The 21,189-nt window shown below is 32.9% G+C and overlaps 1 protein-coding gene across 2 annotated transcripts in view; it reads right to left on the bottom strand.

Moving 5' to 3' along the window:
• LOC149089840 (uncharacterized) overlaps positions 1-21,189 on the bottom strand; it is a 44,429-nt gene that overhangs the window by 13,659 nt on the left and 9,581 nt on the right. The window contains exons 5-13 of one of the 2 annotated variants that reach the window (XM_089250799.1): positions 17,599-17,690; positions 15,647-15,689; positions 13,016-13,068; positions 10,902-10,932; positions 9,045-9,140; positions 6,106-8,247; positions 3,614-3,787; positions 3,319-3,482; positions 1,323-1,425 (exon numbers count right to left, since the gene is read on the bottom strand). In XM_089250799.1, coding sequence (XP_089106925.1) covers positions 1,323-1,425; positions 3,319-3,482; positions 3,614-3,787; positions 6,106-8,247; positions 9,045-9,140; positions 10,902-10,932; positions 13,016-13,068; positions 15,647-15,689; positions 17,599-17,690 — 2,898 coding nt within the window. The remainder of the gene's footprint in view (positions 1-1,322; positions 1,426-3,318; positions 3,483-3,613; positions 3,788-6,105; positions 8,248-9,044; positions 9,141-10,901; positions 10,933-13,015; positions 13,069-15,646; positions 15,690-17,598; positions 17,691-21,189) is intronic. The other variant, XM_089250877.1, reaches the window with a different exon arrangement.

The following is a 21,189-nucleotide window of genomic DNA, read 5'->3' as shown; positions in this document are numbered from 1 at the left end:
TGAACTTTCCGTGAAGTTTGTTTCCGTGTAATACTTGTTATGTGTAGTGCTGCCATCTACAATGATTTTTTTAAACTATGAGTTTTTTTTTCAACTCACAGTGAGTGAAGTGTAATGAATGAATAATTGTACCATTTTAGGACTTTTTATTTCCCCTCTGAGCTAAAATTATGCATTTTTGATACTTAGCTATTGTGAAGCATTAGAATGGAACTATCTAATGTAAATATATCACAAATTATGATATTTTTTAATGTACAATACGTTTCATAGATCCCTTGAGAAAGCTCTTAGAAAAAGTAATTTGAATTTGATCAACTGAAAGGAACTGAAGGAAAGGGTGTTTTTCCATCCTTTTGCCTTTACTATGGGAATGTCATTGCAAAAGCAGCTCCAACCATATATGGATCACATATATGGATACTAAGAACTGATTACAACATTAAGTATGGGAAATGTTTGTTAAAAAGTGGGGAAGAGAACACCTAGTCACCAACAGTCTTACCGCCTGATACAGATAATTTACAAGGGAAAAAAAGTTTTGTGTTAACCTTAGCTTCAGAATGAGCAAAAAAAGAGGAAGGGGGGGGGGGCGGGCGGAGGCGATAACATTATTTGAAGTCCCACAATAACTGTAAAAAAAATTTTCCCCATGTTATGATAGTGGTCTGCTCCGTTCTTTGCAAAAGTGATAACACTACCCAAATGATGATATTATCTGTGATTCTAATAAGCGGCCTCAACTGTATTAAAAATATAGATATTAAAATATACTCATTCAAATTTTTTCACAGCAGGCAGTAAAGGATAAACCGTTGTCTCTCATTTGCAATGAAATCATGGCAGTCTTCAGCGTATACATCCCATTTTCCGCCACTTTCTCTTTTAAGCATAAAAATTCTAATTATGTATCTAATAACAGAATATATTTGACTTGCCAAAATTTTTTTCTTTTTGTTTTTTGGCCTGCTCCCAAAAAAGTTTGCACATCATGGGCATAGATGATGACAATGTATATCAAGTTATTTTTTTTTACCAAATCATATTTTATTATAATTATTTTATTGGAAATTCACTATAGTTCCCTTATTAAATTTGTTAAAAGTTATTGTAATAAATTCACTCTCATATTTCTTTATTACAATTTTCTAAGAAACTAAAAGGAATTTTTTTGGGAAATTTTATTCATATCAAAGGCAATGATTCATAAATCATATTGCAGGCTCCAATGAATCATGCTTAATGGATATATAATATGTATGAATAACATAACTTGGACCACATACACACACACACATACACACACAAATTTATGAACATACCTTTGGGGTTCTGACACACATAGCATACATATTTTTCCGGTACATCTTCAACCGCTTCAATGTTGAAACATGCCCCATGCTGCCATGTTAAGCATATTTCACACTGAAAATACAATACAATAAAATGTCAAAGCATTCATGTAAAAGATGAAGAAAATATCATGCTAAATAAACTCTTAAAGATGTATGAGCTATTGATAAAGTTGCTCCACTGTATTAATATTACAATTTCATCATATAAAACAATGGAAATAAATAAATAAATAAAAGACACACGCAACAGGACTTGACAATGAAGTTCATAAGGACCTTGATCGTCCAGGGCATAAGGAAGATGTTCATCTACACCAATAGCTGAAATTTTATTTTTTGAGGTGAGTAAAGTTTTATTGTCTTGTTTTTGTTTTGGGATGGATCGAAAGTGACACCATTTTGAGAAATGATGTTTCATGGTATGCAGAAGGAAACTATTCATTTTTTAAAAATCATTATGGTAGGATTGGGAAGTACAACAAATAATGAATGTTCACACTAAAACTTTAAGAATTTTTAGTGGATTTCCAAAGAAAAGTAGTTGAGGCTTTAAAGAAGGGGACAAGTCAAACACAAGTAGAACATGATTTTGGTGTTTCACTGCAATTATTTAGTGTGTGGAACCATGTTCAAATATCTTGGGGACATGTAAAAAAACAATGTCTCTTTAGGTTGACTAAGGAAAACAACTGAAAAGATGGATAGGATCATCAAAATGAAAGCAAAGATAGATCCTTGAATGTTTACTAAGCAAATATATGATGAATTAAATTTTAATCATGGATTGGATGCAAGTGTCACTCGTAAAAAATCATCGGAACAATACAGGCTTGTTTGGTCATCGGACAAGCAAGAAACCTTTCATTAGCACAAAAAAGAGAAGGTCACGAATCACATTTGCAAAAAAGTACTGCAATCAGACTGAAACAGAATGGTTCAAAGTGTTTAGTGAGTAAATTTAACTTGTTTTTTGTTCAGATGGAATAAAGTATGTTTGTCGTCCTATTAGAAAAACAATCCAAAGCATCAGGTTCCTAGTATTAAACATAGGGGGGGGGGGGGATATGTCATGGTATGGGGAGGTTTTTATGCTAACACAGTATCTGTACTTTGTGCCTTGTAAAAGACACTATGTGCAGGTTTCAATACCCACACACACATTACACAACTATGTGTGTTGTCATTTGCTAAGCGACCCATGCTATGAAAATGGTGAATATACCTTGAAAATTTTCATAATACATTAGTTAAAGAGTAAAAAAATACGAGTTTCAGGATAACAAACTCAGAGTTCTGACTAAAACCCAGTACAAGAGGAAGAGTCAGAACATACTCAAATTTGGATGGCTTTTTCAGGTATTTGAAAGAAGAATAAAACACCCACTGAGACCTCATACTCAAGCTCATTCAGTCCATGCCAAAGAAACAGGAGGAACTTATGCGTTACAAAAGTTATCCAACTAAGTATTGACTCATGCTAGTTTGTTACAATTGCCATTACACGACTTATTTGATTATTTTTTAGTTGTATGTAATTTCATTTTTATCAAAAGACTTCTGACCCAAAAAAGAAGTAATTAATTTTTTTTACGATGTCAGAAATTACGGTGTTGAAAATCTCTTGATTATAAAAGTTAGTAATGAGATTCTGTGCTTGTGGTCTGTTGGATAGATTTTTTTGAAAAATTAAAATAGAAATTTTATAGACAAATTTATTGTTGTCAAGACTTTTGAACACCACTGTAAGGTTGGTTTAATGTCTGTAAACTTAAAAAATGTCAATGATAATATGTCCTCTAGTTATGTGATGATTTTGATAATTTTTCCTACATTTGAATTTTTTTATAAGAAATCAGGAAAACAAAGAAACACTAAGCACAGAATTGAATTTACACGACTGAATAATGATGTTTGAGAACCAGTCTTAATATAAGGAATCCTTACATGAAACAGATTAAATTACCTGCATCATGAGCCCTTCTTCTTCAGTGCTATCACATACACAATGCACAACTTCATCGCTGTCATTCATTAGAGAGTCGTCCTCAGTCAAAGATACTTCTGGTTTACTCTGTTCCATATCTTCAGTCTTTGTTAGTCTCGCCATTGGCAAATGCTGTGCATTTCCTATAATTTGTAATGAATTTAACAATAAAATATCAACTAATAAGAAAACACTCTAAAAAAAATATATATAGAGAACATTGTACACAGAATTTGAATTTAAAAACAAAAATACAAAGAGAATGAAAACTTACTGCTACGTGATTCTCTGCTTGGTACAGACGACTCTGATTTAGATGAGCTACTCTTTCTGGAACCATCAGCGAAACGTGATGGAGAACTGAGTCGACGCCTTTTAGTTGGAGGAGTAGAATGCGTAGGTGGCTCAACTTTTGTAGGGGTAAGGCTTTTCTGTTTGAATTTTTCTTCTGGTGAAAAGTAGAAAAAGAAAAAAAAAACCCCACATGATTATACACTGCAGAAAAAGAAACATTTTGGAGAATCTACAATTACAAACTTTTATTTCACAATGTCTATAATGTGGTATTATTTACCAAATATGAAATGCATTAGCATTTTGATTTTATTACCGTTAAATGGATAAATTTTGAATGAAATTAATAAGAAAGATGCATGAATAAGAGGAAATGTTTCAAAACCTCCATAGAGATTTTACAGACTGAAAATTTTTGTGTATTAGATGTAGGGTTACAGCACATAAACTTTGTGCCGAGACATAAATTTGTATAAGTCATTTATTTTTGAGTGAGAAATGAATTAAGCTGACACTTCACAAATTTCAAATAGGTCTATATACAGGGTGTACATAAATGAATATCCCAACTTTGCAGGGCTATTGAAAGAAAACTAAACAAAGTACAAACTTGTTGTTCATCGGAAATGAAAAATAACAGTTGAAAGTTCACAAAGATTGGGATAGATGGCAGCACAAGGCCATCAAATCGAACACTGTGAGTTTAACATATGCGATTCATTTCTCGCCACAGTTAGAAGAATAATCAGGTGATTTCATTCTACAGCAGGATGGGGCACCACCCCATTGGCACTTAGCTGTTCATGGGTTTTTAAATGACAAATTGCCACACATTGGTGGATCGCTCGCTGAGCACCCCAGGACATTGCTCTTGATCAATGGCCTCCTCGCAGCCCTGACATCACTCAGTGCGTTTTATTTTTCTGGGGTTACATCAAACATCAGGTGTTTGTTCCACCGCTACCAAATGACGTTCACGAACTTAAGACACATATCTGCAGCCTTTCAAACCATCACACCAGACATGCTGGAAAGAGTGTGAGATGAGTTAGCATACCGCTTCGATATCTTTCGTGTTACTAAAGGGGCTCACATTGAACACTTATAACTGTGTCGCATATAAACTTTCAACTATTATTTTTGATTTCCGATGAACAAGTTTGTACTTTGTTTAGATTTCTTTCAATAGTCCTGAAAGTTGGGACATTCATTTATGCACACTCTGTATTTCAATATTGATGAATGATGTACAGCATGTATGGGATAAATGTATCCAAAAGAATCAAGGTAGGCTGTGTCATAGACATGGCCACAAGTTTTGACATGATTACATTTTTTGTCCTTTGATTCATGAGGTAGGTACATAATGAAATTATGTCACTATCATCATCTTTGTCCTTGGAATAGCTAACAAACAATACCAATGCAATGCCCCCCCCCCAATGCAATTATATATAATTAAATGCACCTTTGCAATGTTCATCTGACAATACCATTGCTTTTGGTTTGTGTTGAGTACTTCCTGAAATATGAGTGTTTAAAGAATTTTGTCACCCAACTTTTTGTGAATGCTCCCAGTATCATCAGATGATTTAAAAGACATATTCATGTAAAAAATGGCTTATAATGAGCGAATCATTCATAATTAGGTTGGAAATTTTAGCTGCATTAAAGAGGGCAACTCCTCAAATTTATAAAGTTCAATGCAAGAATTATAAATGGCTCTGCATACGTCAAAATAGAACTTGATCACTTGCCACGTGTTCAGTAGCATTTGAGGTTCTATTTAATCAACTGCTGCTGTTGATGTAGGCATGAGGTCCACATTTTACTTTATTTGTACATGCCTTTTAAATCTTTTAACACACGGGACCAATGCAAATTCAGCTAACCAAAGAATGTACTCAACCTAAGATTATGCTGTGGCATGCGACTGCTATGAAAAAGCATCTCAAACTGGCTGTCATTGTAGACAGTGCCCCTGCATGACCTTAGTAGGAAAAAAAGGTGGAGCACTTTTATAACTAAGCATGTGTGGTTAACTTAGTATAAGCCATTACTTTTGGAAGCCTTCAGCTTAGACATTCTGAGTGTGTGTGTAGGTCACTTGCCAACAAAATACTTATAAATTCTCATCAGAGTTCAAAAAATTCTTCATGAAACAAAGACAATTTTTTTCCCAAAGCAATTTACACACACACACAAAACTGAGTAGAAATTTTTAAATAATTCTTCTCACTAGTTTGTTTTATAGAGAAAAATTCTTGATATGTCTTCCCTCCTTTTGAAGAAAAATAGTATTTTAATATTCATATTTTGAGTGAATATTTTTACTGAATAGAAATATATGCAGTGTACCCGTTGTAATTTACTGTACCCATTCTTCCAGAACCCAGAAGGTGTAAAACCCATTTCAGAAAATTCTATGTTATGCCCAATAATAATTGTTGATTTAAAATTAGCTTCACTTACCAACAGCAGCTAACTTCTCAGATTTTTTTCTTGTACACATAGTATGACCGCCAATCATTTGTGTCGCTTTCTCCTTCTCCAATATTGCCTCTTTTCTACGAGTACACATGATGTGAGTCGGAGTCACAGAAGCAACAGGGTCTGGCTTTTTTTTCAAATCAACTTCCTTCTTTGGATCTATCAATTTCTGATCGATATCTAGTGGGGTTGTTGCATCCATTAACTGTCCGATGGGTGAAGTCAGTGCCATTTCAAGTTTACTCATTTCTCTTGGACTACCAGTGCTATCATTATCAAGTGACGTATCAGCCTTGACAACTCCGGTATCAAGAGGAATGGAAGTGTCAGTTAGTTCAGGCTTCACTTCTACCAGAGATAACTTTGAATTTTGTTGCTCAGAAATTTCATCCAGATTTTCAGGTTTGGTTTCCGGAGCATTGTCAACAGCAGCAATTTTTTCCACATCTGTAGCATTGCTTTCATCTTTTTTCAAAGGTTTTGGTTTTTCTTTTGACTTGTCTCGTTCAGGAATATTGAGTGAACTAATAAGAGATTTTAAGTCACTTCTATGCCTTTCCCTTTTCCTTGATGATGAAGCAATAGTGATAATTTTTTCTATGCTTTCAGGATCAACATTATCGCCCAAAGTTATCTTTTTAATTGGGATATTTCTTGTTTTTACTGGTGCTTCCAATGTTTTCTGGTTAACTACATCTACTGGCTCTTCCTTTGACTTCAACAGATCTACATTAGAACTTCTGGGTGTTGATTTAACGTTCTGAGTACTGGATAGGTTTTCACGCGAGCTCAATCTTGATCGTTTTAGAGGGGGTGATTTATGGTCAACATCTTTACCAATTGATTTATCACTCGACGACGACACAGTCCTCTCTCTAGTGATACGTTGCATCAAACATATCTCATCACTGGCAAACTTAGCAGGCAATGACACCTTTCGTGTAGATGTCCGCTGAGGCAAAAAATTGGTAGTGGATTTAGTTTGTGAAACTTGCCGGCGAGACCTTTTCCCTTCTACTTTTTCTGGTATAGATTTCGGAGCCTGAAGATTTGAACTGGATCCAGGTGATGTTTCTGCAGTATTTTTCTTGGGTAACAACATATTATCACTGCTCAATGGAATTTCAGTATTTGTGTCATCACTACAAGTTTGTTTCATAGATTCTTCTTTAGCACCATGAGCCTGAAAACTTTCATCGGTTTTCATTAAATTGTTTTGAAGACTATCAGAAGAAATCTCAACAGATGAATTGTTTTTATCTTTCTTAGTAGAAATTTCTCCAAGCAACTGCGCTGGTTTGCTAGTTACTTGGAGGTTTGCGTTTTCATTAGAAGGTTTATGTTTTTTCTCAGCTTCTGCCACATTTGTGTCTGAAGACTCAGATAAGTTATTTTTTAAACTCTCTACAGGAAGTTCACTAGTTTCATCATTTTCTTCTCCTTCACGAATAACAGATGATAAGGATAGTTTGCTACTCGAGGTTTTAGTAGATATTTCTCTTATAGAAGCCTGTTCTTTTTCAGGAGAGTCATCTGTAGGGATTTTTGAGTTTCTTGAGGCAACAGCAGACAGTTTTTCTAAAACCTTATCTATTGTCTTTTTTTTGTCAATTTTTTGGCCAGATGGACGATTGAATCTGCTTGAATTACTGCTAGCATGATGTAATAGTTCGGACAGATTATTTTTCGGCCTAGTTATTTCTGATGGCTGGATATCGATTGAGCTATTTTCAACTGCAGTTAAAGAATGCCGTACAAACTTATGAGCCACATCAATGGATGTTTTTGATGGCAGTTCACTCTCAACTTTGGTCTTATCTTTAATGTAAAAAGTTTTGTCCTTTGTTACATTCACTTTCCCATCTGTCTCTTTTTGGTGAGATTTCAACTGCTTAGAAGTATTTACAGAGGGAAAACTAGACCTGGATCTTGCCAAAAGGTTTTTTTCTGAATTCTCGTGTTTTTTCTTCTGACCAGATACATTCTGCGATACATAGATGATATTATGGTAGTGCTTCATGTGAGATTCAAGTAAGTTTTCTTTCCGAAAACTTTTCCCGCAGTTAGATACTGTGCATTTGAAATGATTATGATCCTCTTCAATAATAAATTCTTTTGCGGCCACTGAAAAATTTAATACTATTATCAGTTTGAGATATGGAAAAAATTATCACATCAATTTCAATTTTTAAACAATTGGAGTAATTTATCAAGACACAACAGTAATCACCATACTTCAGAAGAATGTGTGCATGATTTTGGGCTCTGGCCAGCCAGTTCGCGAAGTGGCTGGAGATCTTTGGCCAAAGTCTGAAAAAAAAAGCATGACCCACAGCATTGCCATTTGGTGCATTTTTTCATGATAATTACAACCAACTCAGCTAAGGCAACCCATCATATTACAGTCATGATGCGGTAACCATTTTTTTTGTCAACATTTGACAGGAAAACTGTTTATATTATTAAATAAATAGTTTTTATCTCAAATTTTTCTTTTTATTCTCTCGTCACATGAAGCTAATTTAACACAGCTATGTAGTCATATATCACACATTAACAATGAAAATAATGGATTTGGTGCCTACCAGACTGTCTTACATCAGCACATTGAATATTGGCCAGGAATCTCCGCCACTTCATGAATTTGCTGGTTAAAGCCTGCATCATTTTTACAAGTCAGACTTTGGCCAAAAACTCTCAGCAATTTTGCAAATTGGCTGCACTTCAAATTTTGGCAGTAACATATGCACTCTCTGCTTTTGAAACTATTACTTCATAACTGAAGTCACGATTCAAAATAACATAATGAGACTGTTTTAAATATCTAGTACCAAAAATTAATTTTTAAACCATGAAGATTCATTGAAACTATCCAAATTTTATTGCACATTTTTCTTATTAACAGAATTCTGTCTGTTTACCTTTCTTCTGATCAAAAAGAGGCGTTTCTTTTATGGGTTTTGGGGGAGCAATTTTCGTTATATCCCACTCATTGGACGAAAGCTCTTTTTTAATACCTGTGAAAATAATGTATTTTTCCATGTATCGCATGAATACTGAAATGTATTAAGCATTCAGAGTTGGAAAATGTCAAAATTTGTTATGAAAAATACACACACACAAAGCTCGCATACACCACTCATTTAAACTTGAACACGCTGATAATATTCTAACTATTCAAACGTGATTAGAAGACTAGTACATTAGAGCAGGGCTGGACAAATCACAAAAAATCTAGGTGGCAAAAAAGAATTTTATTAGAAGAACTTCCAAAATAATGCTTCTTTTGACTTTTTCAGGGCATAGTGACTCTTCTTTCATGTTGGCAGATATGCTGCTATAAATTGCAAACATTTCATGCTGCTCTCAGCCTAGTAACTACAAAAAGAAAACTTTAGGTACCAGTATAAATTTTTTAGTCGCCATGGGGACCTGGTGCCTGGGATTTGTCCAGCCCTGAAGTAGAGCCTCGATTGACAGGAGGTGAAAAGCTTGTAGTTTCCTCAGACATAGAGGCTTATTTAATAGATACTTTTTACATCTTAAAGGATTGTCACAGCTTGCCGTTCACAAATGAATTAATTTTGTCTTATGGTAGCTTTTTGGAACATGAATACAGATCTCCAATTCTACACAGGATGATTGGTGCCTGCTTCTGCAAAATATAATCTGAGATAGAGATTCTCTGGGCCTGTTACCATCTGAACCAAACAAAAAAGGTGTTTCACTATAACCTAGTCAAATATAAATAGGGCCTGTTACCATCTGAACCAAACAAAAAAGGTGTTTCACTATAACCTAGTCAAATATAAATTTTTATAACGTGTACTCCATTTTAAAAGCCCTTCTTGAGTCCATGTAGTTTCCAGTCTGGGAAACTCATTTTTCTAGTACCATATTCCACAGTGACTGTCTTGACTGATTCACTACTTTTTAGTATTTTAATTCTAAGCTATTTTTCCCCCATTGAAACCAAAACTCTCTCTCATTTATATCGGTCATACTCCATCAGTTGATAGGAGGCTCAATTAATCTAGGTTCTACTGCACTCGTAATCTTACTAATGTTTGAAATAACCTATGCACAACAGTTCAACATATGGGAGTATTTTTCAGGAGCACTGCACAGAATATTGGAAAAAAATGGTTTTTCTTCCAGAAGTGGTTTCAACGAATTAATTGGTAAGAAATTGATTAAAGTATTAGTTCTAAGAGGAAACAAAATTACTTCTAACAATGGTGCGCAATGTCCCCCTCCAATACATTGGCTTACAAATGAGCATAGGCAATTAATTTAGTTAGATGATTTAGACTTGCATGAACAATTTTTTCTACCTTGTCATTCCATTACATGATAATAGAGTACAAATGCACTTTTGAAGATAATTTGATTTGGATTCAGCCCCCCCCCCCAACTCATATATTGTAAAATACAACCATTTTTTAAATTTCAATGTAATTAGTATTAGTGACTCTTACTAAAATATAGAAAATGATAAAAAAATTTTAAATAAGTTTTGAATTAAATGTTTCTGCTTAACTATTCCAGTGAAAAAAAGTAAGTTCATCCCATTTGAAAAACATGTAAGCAGTTAGTTTTACAACCAATTATGAAGAAAAAATGCTTTAGAACAAATGCATGTAATAACATAAAAATACTTCAAAATAAATATTTGTATTAAAAAAATTGAATTGAAGTTTATTTTTGTAACTCAAAAAATTAAAAAAACAAGTTTGATTTTAATTTTAACATACACAATGTTCCTAAAACAGACTCACTTGTGTTTTGCTCCATTGATTGATGACAAGTCTGCGAGAAAAAGAGTAGGGTAGAAGAAATTATTAGCCTATAAATTAGAATTCATTAAATAATTCGTTATCATGCAAACAGAAACAAATGTTCACAAATTTTTATAAATCTTTTAAAAACAAATTCACTTAAAATGTTTGCAAATAAAAATGTGTCAAAACACACCATTAATCAAGGCTGCAAAATGTGCTTACGTTTTGGTATCTTGGGACAGCAATAAATTTGCACTGAACAAAAAAAATCTGTTTATATTACAAATATGCATATTTGGGCTACACAGCTGATACTCATCACTGATTTGTGCACTATTCAGGGCTCCCACTCAAAAACTAGAAAAAGTAGGAAAAAGCAGGACTAAAAAATAAAAAGTAGGACGGGGGTACCCCCCTAAACAACATAATCATAGCATAATAATTAAAAAAAAATCCCCAAAAAACTTTTAATTTTAAAAAAAATTATTTTTTCCATAGTCTCCTATAGGATTGAATCAAGGCAAAGCAAAATGACAGAAATTGAAAAACTTGGTTACAAAAACAATTTTTGGCGAAAACAGTGTACTAGCAACCACAGATAAATCTTTTGTCTTTCCTCACAATATATATATATATTACATTATTTTTTTTTGTCTTTGGAGTCTTTTCAAAGTGCAAAGTCTGTCAACTCCCTTTGACAATGCACAGCAAATTATAAAGACATGCACGCTTTTTAAGAATGACACTCTTGCAATACCTATTTCGAAAGCACAGTGCAAAACTTATAAATTACAAAGTCCAATATATATGTAAATAACTCAAGGTGAACCAGATGGTTTTACTGTATTGTCCATCTTTTTTTTAAAGGTTTTTTTTACATTTTACTGTTCAATACCAGTGCAATAATTTTTGAAAAATGAAGCACTTTCATTTCTAGCGCTTTGCTGAGCACATTGCAGATATTGTTTATACTTCTTGATGCTTTAAAAATACAGAAGATAATTGAATGCTATTGGGTAGCATCAGAATCACCAAACTTTGAATAGGCTCAGCTATCCAACTGCTTTGTGATGCAAACTTGTTTCACCAATACACAAAATGTGGACTATAATTTTGAATGATGAATGTTAATTACTGTCCAAGACCATGAAGTTGTAAATACAAAATTATTTTTCCAAATATCCAGACAGACGTTTTTAATGACTACTCTACCTGTTGAATCCTCAAACTAAGCAAATGAAAAATTAATAAACCAAATGGTCCACATACACCCCCCTCCCAAATAACTTTGAAAACGATAAAATTTCTGCTTTGGCAGAATCGTTAATTGCAATCTACATTTTTACTGATAATTCCCTGCTCAATTAAAACCAATTACATGAATTTTGTTGATAGGATTTGGTAGAAAAGTAGGACATTTTACCAAAAAGTATGAAAAAAGTAGGGTGAGTGAGAGCCCTATTTTATACATACACTGGGCAAATGACTGGAAACTGTTTAAAAACAGCCTGTGCTTCAGATTTCGAACTACTATGTATTTATTTCCTCTGACCATGTTTCAAACTTAGACCAACCTAGTTAGCTTCACTAAACTGTTAGCTGCTAGAAAACTCTGATGAATCATAAATATTATTCATTGTGGCTACAAATGTTCTGCATTTTACAGGAATATATGATGAAGATCCTTAACCATGTGCACAAAATATGAAAGCCACTGAGAAACAGTAACAATCAGTTGTCCATCAGCAAGAGATAATTTATTTTGAATTACTCATAGCAAAGCTTTAGTATTTGTACCTTTACTGGTAATTTAAATTGTTTGAGAAAAAAAACTAACTAAATTTAATATGAATGATATAGCATGAACATGCATCAGTCAGAGTTCATACATATATTGACTACATATACGCTGAACAATTCCAGAGACTGGCTAATGTGGAAACACAAATATTCATCATGTTTTAGCGAATTGATTTGAAAAAGAATTGAATACAAAACAAATCAAGCATTTATTAGACACTCAAAAATTCTGTCACATATAAAGGTGTAGACATCACATTTAACTTGTACCACACAAAAGCCAGAATACATAATGAAAAAGTTGGTCATACCCGAACTACATCATCTTTTACTGGGGTAATATCATCTGTGTTATTCACAAGACCTAATAAAGTAAAAGTATGGTATTTCTGAGTTAGGTTTAGGCTGTTAGTTATCACAAAGACACAATGGAATGAAAAATTTATGGTTTTATTATTCAAAAACACACACATTATTTTCTAGTAATATAACATCAATTAAGTATAAAAGATGTGTGCATGCCAACTTTCTGCAAGATACTAAAGGTGCCCTCGACTTTCGCACATAATTGGTTCCTGAAAATATGTGAGAATGTTAAATGTTCAAAAGTAGAGGAATGCAAAACATCAAAAACTGTACACATGTATTTAAAAATATTTATTTCATAATATACATAATTAAGTTAATGAGGGATGTTTTTAAATTGCTTTCTGGTGTTTTCTTTATAAACTTGTCAAAAGAGTTAGTTGAATATCACTCTTTTTTTCTTTTCTTGATAAAGTGTTCTACAACAAGCTGTATCTTTCCCAATTATCCTACATAGAGATGTAAAATTCTCGAGAATAATCTTTTGAGAATATTCTCTGCTAGGACTATTATTATAAATAACTTCAGAATATTCTTATAAGTTCTTGATGAGAATATTCTCTTTTATTTATTTATTTATATATATATATATTACTGGGGAATATTCTTATAGAAAATAATAAGAATTATTCTGAAGTTATTAATAACAGTCCTTCCAGAGAATATTTTTCAGTTACCGAAATCTTTCCAGATATCAAGAATATATGTAATAACATGAATTATAATAAATAATCTCGATAAATAACTTGAGAATAATAATAATTATTTTTGATGAGAATATTCTCTAATAATTTATAATAGTAGTCCTTTGGGAATATATTCTCTGTCCCTGTCTCTCTTCTTATCAAGAAGATGGGTATATTGAAGTTTTTAGACTACAATATTAAAGTTTGAAAGCAAGAAAATTAAACCAACAAGGCTGAATTGCACAACTTTTAAAGAAATGTGAGTGATACAGAATTTAAGTGTATGTGCATTGAAGAAAACAACAGTTCTGTATCTTCTTAGAATGAAGGTGATTGCATAAGAATAGCTTCCCTTGTCAATCAACTTTGATTTAATTTCTTTTGTTGTGAACTTATTTCAGAAAATTTATTTAATTTTAAAATAATTTAGATTTTAGTCGAAAGGTTTCTAAAATCTTTATAACCAAACTTTTAAAACCTCTCATCATGACCTGGAGAATATTCTGAGAATATTCTCAAACTAAAAGTTGTCATTGGGGGGTGATTATACCAAAAATTGTTTTGTTGTAAACGTTTCAGGCAATGAAAACTGATTTATATTTCACAGTACAAACAAAATTAGTAAAAAAATTTAAATTATTTAAAAGAAAAATGAATATTCTCGATTATTCTCCAATTTTTACATACGGGAGAATATTCTCGTTCTCCGAGAATATTCTAATCCTCACATCTCTAATCCTACATACTTGAGATATACGTTCCCCACATTCTTCCATGATAGTAAAAAATTTGTGAAGATGCATGAAGGTTTTATTCATATTTTTGATTGTCAAAGTTTTGACAATTTTATAGCTTCTTTTTCCTCACTTTCATTGTGTATTTCATTTAACTCTTGTTGCTCAATTAAGTATTCATTTGACAGAGGTACTGAGTGAGATTCAATCAACTCTTTAACATCTTTGTTATTGACATCAAGTTTAGTTCATTCATTAGACTAACTATTTCATCTATGATAATTTCCGGAGTTTCTTCAGAATTTATGAAACCATTCATTAATTTTTGGGCATAATTGTTTCCAGGAACTTTTCATTGTTGACTCTTTAATTTCAGCCCCATGAGTTTCAAATATTATAAATTGAGTTCCATATATTATAGTTCTTCCAAAAATCTCTCAACGTAGGCTCATCTCCCCTGTCAGTTACCTTGATGGCCTGATTCATTATTGTACTCATATAATATCATTTGAACGTAGCTATCACAGTTTGATCCATGGGCTGTATGCGGCAGGTAGTATTGGGACACAACATTAATTTCCGGGTATAAATTACGCAGAGATTTTGAGGGTCCTGGAGCATTATGTAAGCTTACTAATGCTTTATATAGTAAGTTTTTATCTTTACAATATGAGAGTGAGCTATCATGCTCCGTGGGAGCGACTGCATGGAAGCGAACAATTTTTGCAATATCAGCAAAAATCTTTAAAAAAATTGAATTTTTAAAATGTATGAAATAGCGAAAGTCTAGGGCTGCCTGTATTCTAAAAATCAATTCATAATCTATGTCAGCATTCCCAAAAAAAAGGGCGATATGCCAGAATGATCTAGGAGAGCCGTGAAAGCTACAGAAGAGAACAACTGAACAAAAAGTTGGAGGGAAACTCTGATCTATGTGAGCATAAAAGAAAACTTATGGACACCAATGTGTGGTCTGAAACATTATGGTTAAGTATAAATAATTGAACAATAATAAACAATAATTGAGCAATATGCCACCACAGTATCAAGTTTTGAGGAGCAAATTATTTTCATAGTTGGTAGTTGAAATGGGAAACATTATTACCAGGAAAATTTATAAAATTAACTCTAAAATTTCTAAAATTTTTTCACCAACCTCTTTTCATTTTCTTCCTTGCTTCTTCAACTGAAGGGAATATCTATAAAAACATAATGATAAATATAGTATATGAATACATACAAGATTATAAAATACAATATATATAAAACCCCAAAAATTCATAGGTTCATCAGGCCATCAAGGCAATCAGTTGGATAAAAACTTTCTCCTCCAAAGTAAGACGTTAACAAGGGGGTAGAGCAGCAGTTCTCAATCTTTTCTGACTTGCTGAGCCCCTTTCAGTGTATACTTTTATAGGCCGGAGCCATGTTTGACTCGAGCCCCCCCCCCCCACTTTTTAGTACATAATTTATAAAAGGCGGAACCCTTTAGGCCTTTTTTTTTTAAATTTATTTATAAAATTTACTGATTTATTTTATTTTCCCCTTGAAAAGCCCCTCGGAAGTACACATGGAGCCCCAAGGGCTCTACTGAGCACTGGAAGAGAACCGCTGGGGTAAAGAATAGTAATATAGCTACTCATTTTTATTTTAATCCTCTAAGCAAGATCTTGAAACAACTTGAATATAAATAAGTGCAATAAGCTATATCAACTGTTTCAAGTCAGTGGAAACTGAGATTTAATAATTATTACAAATAGCAGAAACAATCCTTAAATATTGTTATTTAAATGTTCTCAGTTTTGTATGAAACTATCGAAAACCTAAATCTAAATATGCAACCATTAGAGCTGATTCAAAATAGAGGAACAGAAATTTTGTGACCAAGAGTATATATATACACTAACCATTTTTTTTATAATGGAGTATAAGAAAAACATTTATGGCAAGATGGCAAGACATTCCATTGCATTATGAGAGATCATATTTCATACAGGCATCCCTTGCTTTATGCACTTTGTTCCGCAAAATAATCACCTAAAGTGAGTTCCACTTAACATGGGAAACATAGAGATGGGGAATTTTTTTCAGAAAGATGAAAAATAAACTTCCAGCAGCTAAATAATTTATTTTTTTTCTGAATGAATTCATTATTTAAACTCTTGAATAAATCTTGTGAATTTGCGCTAGATGAATGTTAATACTTTCTACTTTGGTCTCTTTAGTACTTCAGATTGATTTTAGTGAGTGTGGATGTTTTTTTTTCCTGAAGTGCTTGTACATGATAACTTTTTTTAAAAGAATCGTCACAATTCAGGTTACAAACAGGTGACAATCTTCATAAAACTTCAGTATTAAGAGAATTGACAAAGAATTCTGAATATCCTTCGCAAATAATAAAATTCTAGTTTCATTAGGATCTTTGTTTAGTTAAAATTCTGATAGTATTGTCAATGTTATAAAAAAAAAAATGTTGATCAGTAAGATCTAGTTAATCGGATTTGAGCGTAATTTCACATTTATCTCATCTTAATCATGAAATCCAACAAATTTTTTAATTTTAACTACTTCATATATCTTTAATTTGCAAGTCTATTTCCATGATTAACATCAAACTTCGGGCTGAATTTTGCAGATTCAGTTTTCTAAAACCAACTTTTCAAAATCGTGTTATAGTGAAATAGTGTGAAGTGAGACTGCATAAAGTAAGGGATACCTGTACAAGTAAGAATTATTCAACATATTGAATATGAGTTAATACTAGTTATACAAACCACCACATGTATCAATAAAAGGTTAAGATATTTATGAAACATCAATTACAATGCTTACCAATGGAGGAAATTTTTCTATTTTTTATGTTATTACAAAAACCTAAGAATCAGATTCCCCCCTCCAATTTATCATTAAAAAAGTATCAGATCTATTTTTGCATAGGCAATACATTTTTGGTTTTCAATTTTAAAATTTGACAACTAACTATATTAAACAGACATCAACAGATATTAATTTTTCTACAAGATTTGAAAATTTAATAACATTCTCTTCAAACATATAATTATAGTAAACAGACTACTCAATTACTTCTAGAGAAAGAACAACACTTACCAGTGTCCCAACACTTTTTTCTGGCATCGGTTCCATTTTAGAGAAATGAACTTTAGTAATCACATCATCATAAAACAAAATTTCAAAATGACCTGAAACAAAATTCAAAATACAGTTATATATAGTCAACTACTGCATTTTCCTGTGTATAATCTGCAAATATATTGAAAAAACAGGAATTTTTCAGTATGGGTTATGTATCTTTGCGTCTTATCTCTGCAGCTTTTCCCCCCCGAAAGGTTAGAGTAAAAATATTTTTAAAATTAATTTTTAAATTTTTTTTTGAAAAATGATATTTTTTCATAAATTATATCATTGTAAAATAATTTTTCATGATTATGTACATATAGGAATAGAAAAAAAAATTTCTACGAAAACGTTACAAACCCCCATACATTCCTAAAAATTTCATTATTCATGAATGAAATTTTAGCATGTGGATTACATGTCACTGCAAATTATATGATATTCTGAAGTAGATTCATGATTCTTTCTGAAAGTAGTAAAATTTGCATTTGTGAATTATACGATGCCAAGGACTTTTTTTGCAGGAAATTATGTTAAATGTAAATTGGGCAATACACTCAAACCTGTTTTTGTGCGGTGGATAGGGGCCGCAAAAAAAAAAAAAAAAAAAAAAAAAAAAAAAAAAAAAAAAAAAATCACACAAAACTTCATGAGTAGCTATAAAAAATATTTTTCGCAACACATTTAAAAAGTATTTTTTTTATGCGGTGGATAGGGACAGCATAAAAAAAGTCTCACGTAGAAAATAACTCAAAACCTTACAAAATAACTAGAAATTGCTTTTTTTAAACGAAATCAAGACACGATGCTTGGCAGCTACTTGGAATCTCGCCAAACCTTTTGGAATCTGATTATACACATGCGAACATTTTTAAATATTTTATTTACATATCATAGCTGCCAACTTTTGAAAATGAAAATTCGGGAGATTTTCGCGCAAACCCGTATTTTATCCTAAAACCACTCCCTAATAAATACTATAGGGATTTTTCCAAATAAAATAGGGATTTTTCCAAATAAAATAGGGATTTTCCAAACATAAAAGTTAAAGCGTAGGGAATAAAATCTCTACTCAAAAACTGAAGTCAAATTAAAATAGGGATTTTACACACATGGAAGTTAAACCCTTGGGAATAAAATTCCTACGCAAAAAACAAGTGAAATTGGAGGTCAAAACTTCAATGATGTAAAAATGAATATTGTGTTCAATCAGAAACGCTGTGAACAAACATTCTGCGCGAATGACCCCAAAATCATCGGAAGATGAAGGAAAACACCGTCAATTTTTGAAGAACACTGACTTTTTGTGACACTTGCTTGTTTTTTTTTTCATTTCACATGAGTGATGATGTCACTCTTTCCACCATGACCGATGTTTATGTCCGTAACACAACTTGTACAAAAAGGGAAAGTCGGCCCTCTTCTGGAACATTTGATGAAAGGAAATTCATCGGAATAAGTATCTTTAAAATTGATTAAATATATTTTTGCTTATCAGTATTCATGCTTTGTTATATCGCACGTACGTAACTTCAACAAAAGAATTTCTGACCATATGAGCGTGACTATAATCTTCAATTATTATCCAGGACTATTGGCTGCTAAGCCATTTCCCTGCACGATAAGACAAACAACTTTCTTGTTACCATCAGAGGGTTTGTAAAACTTCCTTAAAAAGGGTATTTCCCCATTTACGACGTGTGACATCATTTCGAAAGGGGGAAAAAAAAGAGGCTTCATGCAGAGACGGCCCTGCTTCATGCCCCACAAGAAATTCCTTAGGGATTGTTTTCATAAGCGGGGATTTTTTTTAATGAAGTAGGAGATTTTTAGGGACAATTAGGGATTTTTGTGATTTTCGTAAAAATTCGGGATATTTAAGAACTTTTCGGGAGGTCGAGCGATGAAGCTAAAATTCGGGAGATTCCCGAAAAATTCGGGAGATTCCCGAAAAATTCGGGAGACTTGGCAGCTATGCCATATGTACTTATTTTACACATACAAAACTTTTCAAAATGCATAACCATTATCCTTCGTAGTCTGACAATACGCGAATTTTCTTGTGGTAAACTGGTTCAAAATCACTTTCGTCACTTGAAGATACTACCTCGCACTCGTTTAGAGTTGACTTTTTTTCAGTTACCATGTAGTCGGTGATCTTTTTTTGGGATGACTGTTGTTTCACTAGACGCTTGTATATGTCTCGGTAGCCAGATTATAAGAGATTAAAGCTCTTTTTGGAATTTTGAAGTTCTTTCAGAATTGGAATAGATTGCAAGAAAATGACCTTCTAATTTACTGCAAAGTTGGAGTCCTGCATAGATTTTATCTGATGTCATATAGTCAGCTTCTTCTTGCCCATCAGTAACATCTGTTACGTAATTTATAATGTCATCATCCCTTACGGTTTCATCCTGAATCATTTCGACAACATCATTTTCACTGAAAGTATTAAAACCTTCTCTGCTGATGCCATGTGCTAGCGTAACGATTTCTGTTGTTAACATTGATGTGTTTTCGGTTGCACTTCTATTAATGACACATTCCGGCCAGGCTGCTTTCCAGCATGCATTTAATGTGTGTTGTTTTATTTCAGTAATTGCTGCAGCAGCGTGATTTATGCAGTCCAATATCGAAAACTTTTTCCAAATTTCAGTCAAGGTTATTGCATTGTTTTCAAGTCTTTCCAAAATGTTTCTAAAAGTTAACTTCACGTACTGTTTCTTAAAAGCTGTGATTATGCCCTGATCTAATGGTTGTATAAGACTTGTCGTATTGGTCGGTAAAAATACTACTTTCACATTAGGGTGCTCTATACAAGGATGACCGGGTGCATTGTCAACAATTAACAACACGTTAAAAGGAAGCACCATATCAGCCCCATATAATATATTGTTTAACTTCTGGAACGAAGCAATCGCTGAACCATGTTATAAAAACAGCTGTTGTGACCCATGCTTTTTTATTAGCCATGAAATGGACTGGAAGCTCAGCTACATTTTTTTCCTTTAGCGCACGTGGGTGCAATGATCTATTTATAACAAGGGGTTTTAACATTCTCGCTCCAGATGCATTACTACAAAGTAAGAATGTTACTCTATCTTTTGAAGCTTTAAAACCACTTGCAGTTTTCTCAGACTTGGCGATGAACGTTTGGCTAGGCATCTTCTTCCCACATAATCCAGTTTCGTCAGCATTCAATACTTGATCCGGGCAATATCCACTATCTTCAATAATTTTTGCTAACACTTTAGAATAATTTTTAGCGGCTGTTTCATCAGCGGATGCAACTTCACCCTTTATCTTAAGATTGTGAAGTGCGCGTTGTTGTAAAAACCAGACTAACCAGCCATTGCTTGCAGAAAATTTCGGGCTTCCAATGTGAGACAAACTAGACGGCTCTAAATCCTTCAGCTGATTATAAAACCGTATAGCTTTCCGTTTAATTAATTCTCTGTCAATGGGGATTCGTTTTTGAGTTAATTCTTGAATCCACAATATGAGCGCCTTTTCCGTTTTCTCTATCAAAATATTTCTTGAATATGATGCTTGTTTAGCGCTTTC

Source organism: Pholcus phalangioides, unplaced genomic scaffold (genome assembly GCF_987345545.1).
Source record: "Pholcus phalangioides strain wild (caught in Gottingen) unplaced genomic scaffold, Ppha-v1.0 ptg000001l_1, whole genome shotgun sequence".
Taxonomy (NCBI): domain Eukaryota; kingdom Metazoa; phylum Arthropoda; class Arachnida; order Araneae; family Pholcidae; genus Pholcus; species Pholcus phalangioides.
Note: the sequence above shows the minus strand (reverse complement) of the source record. Positions and strands in the feature narration are given on the sequence as shown.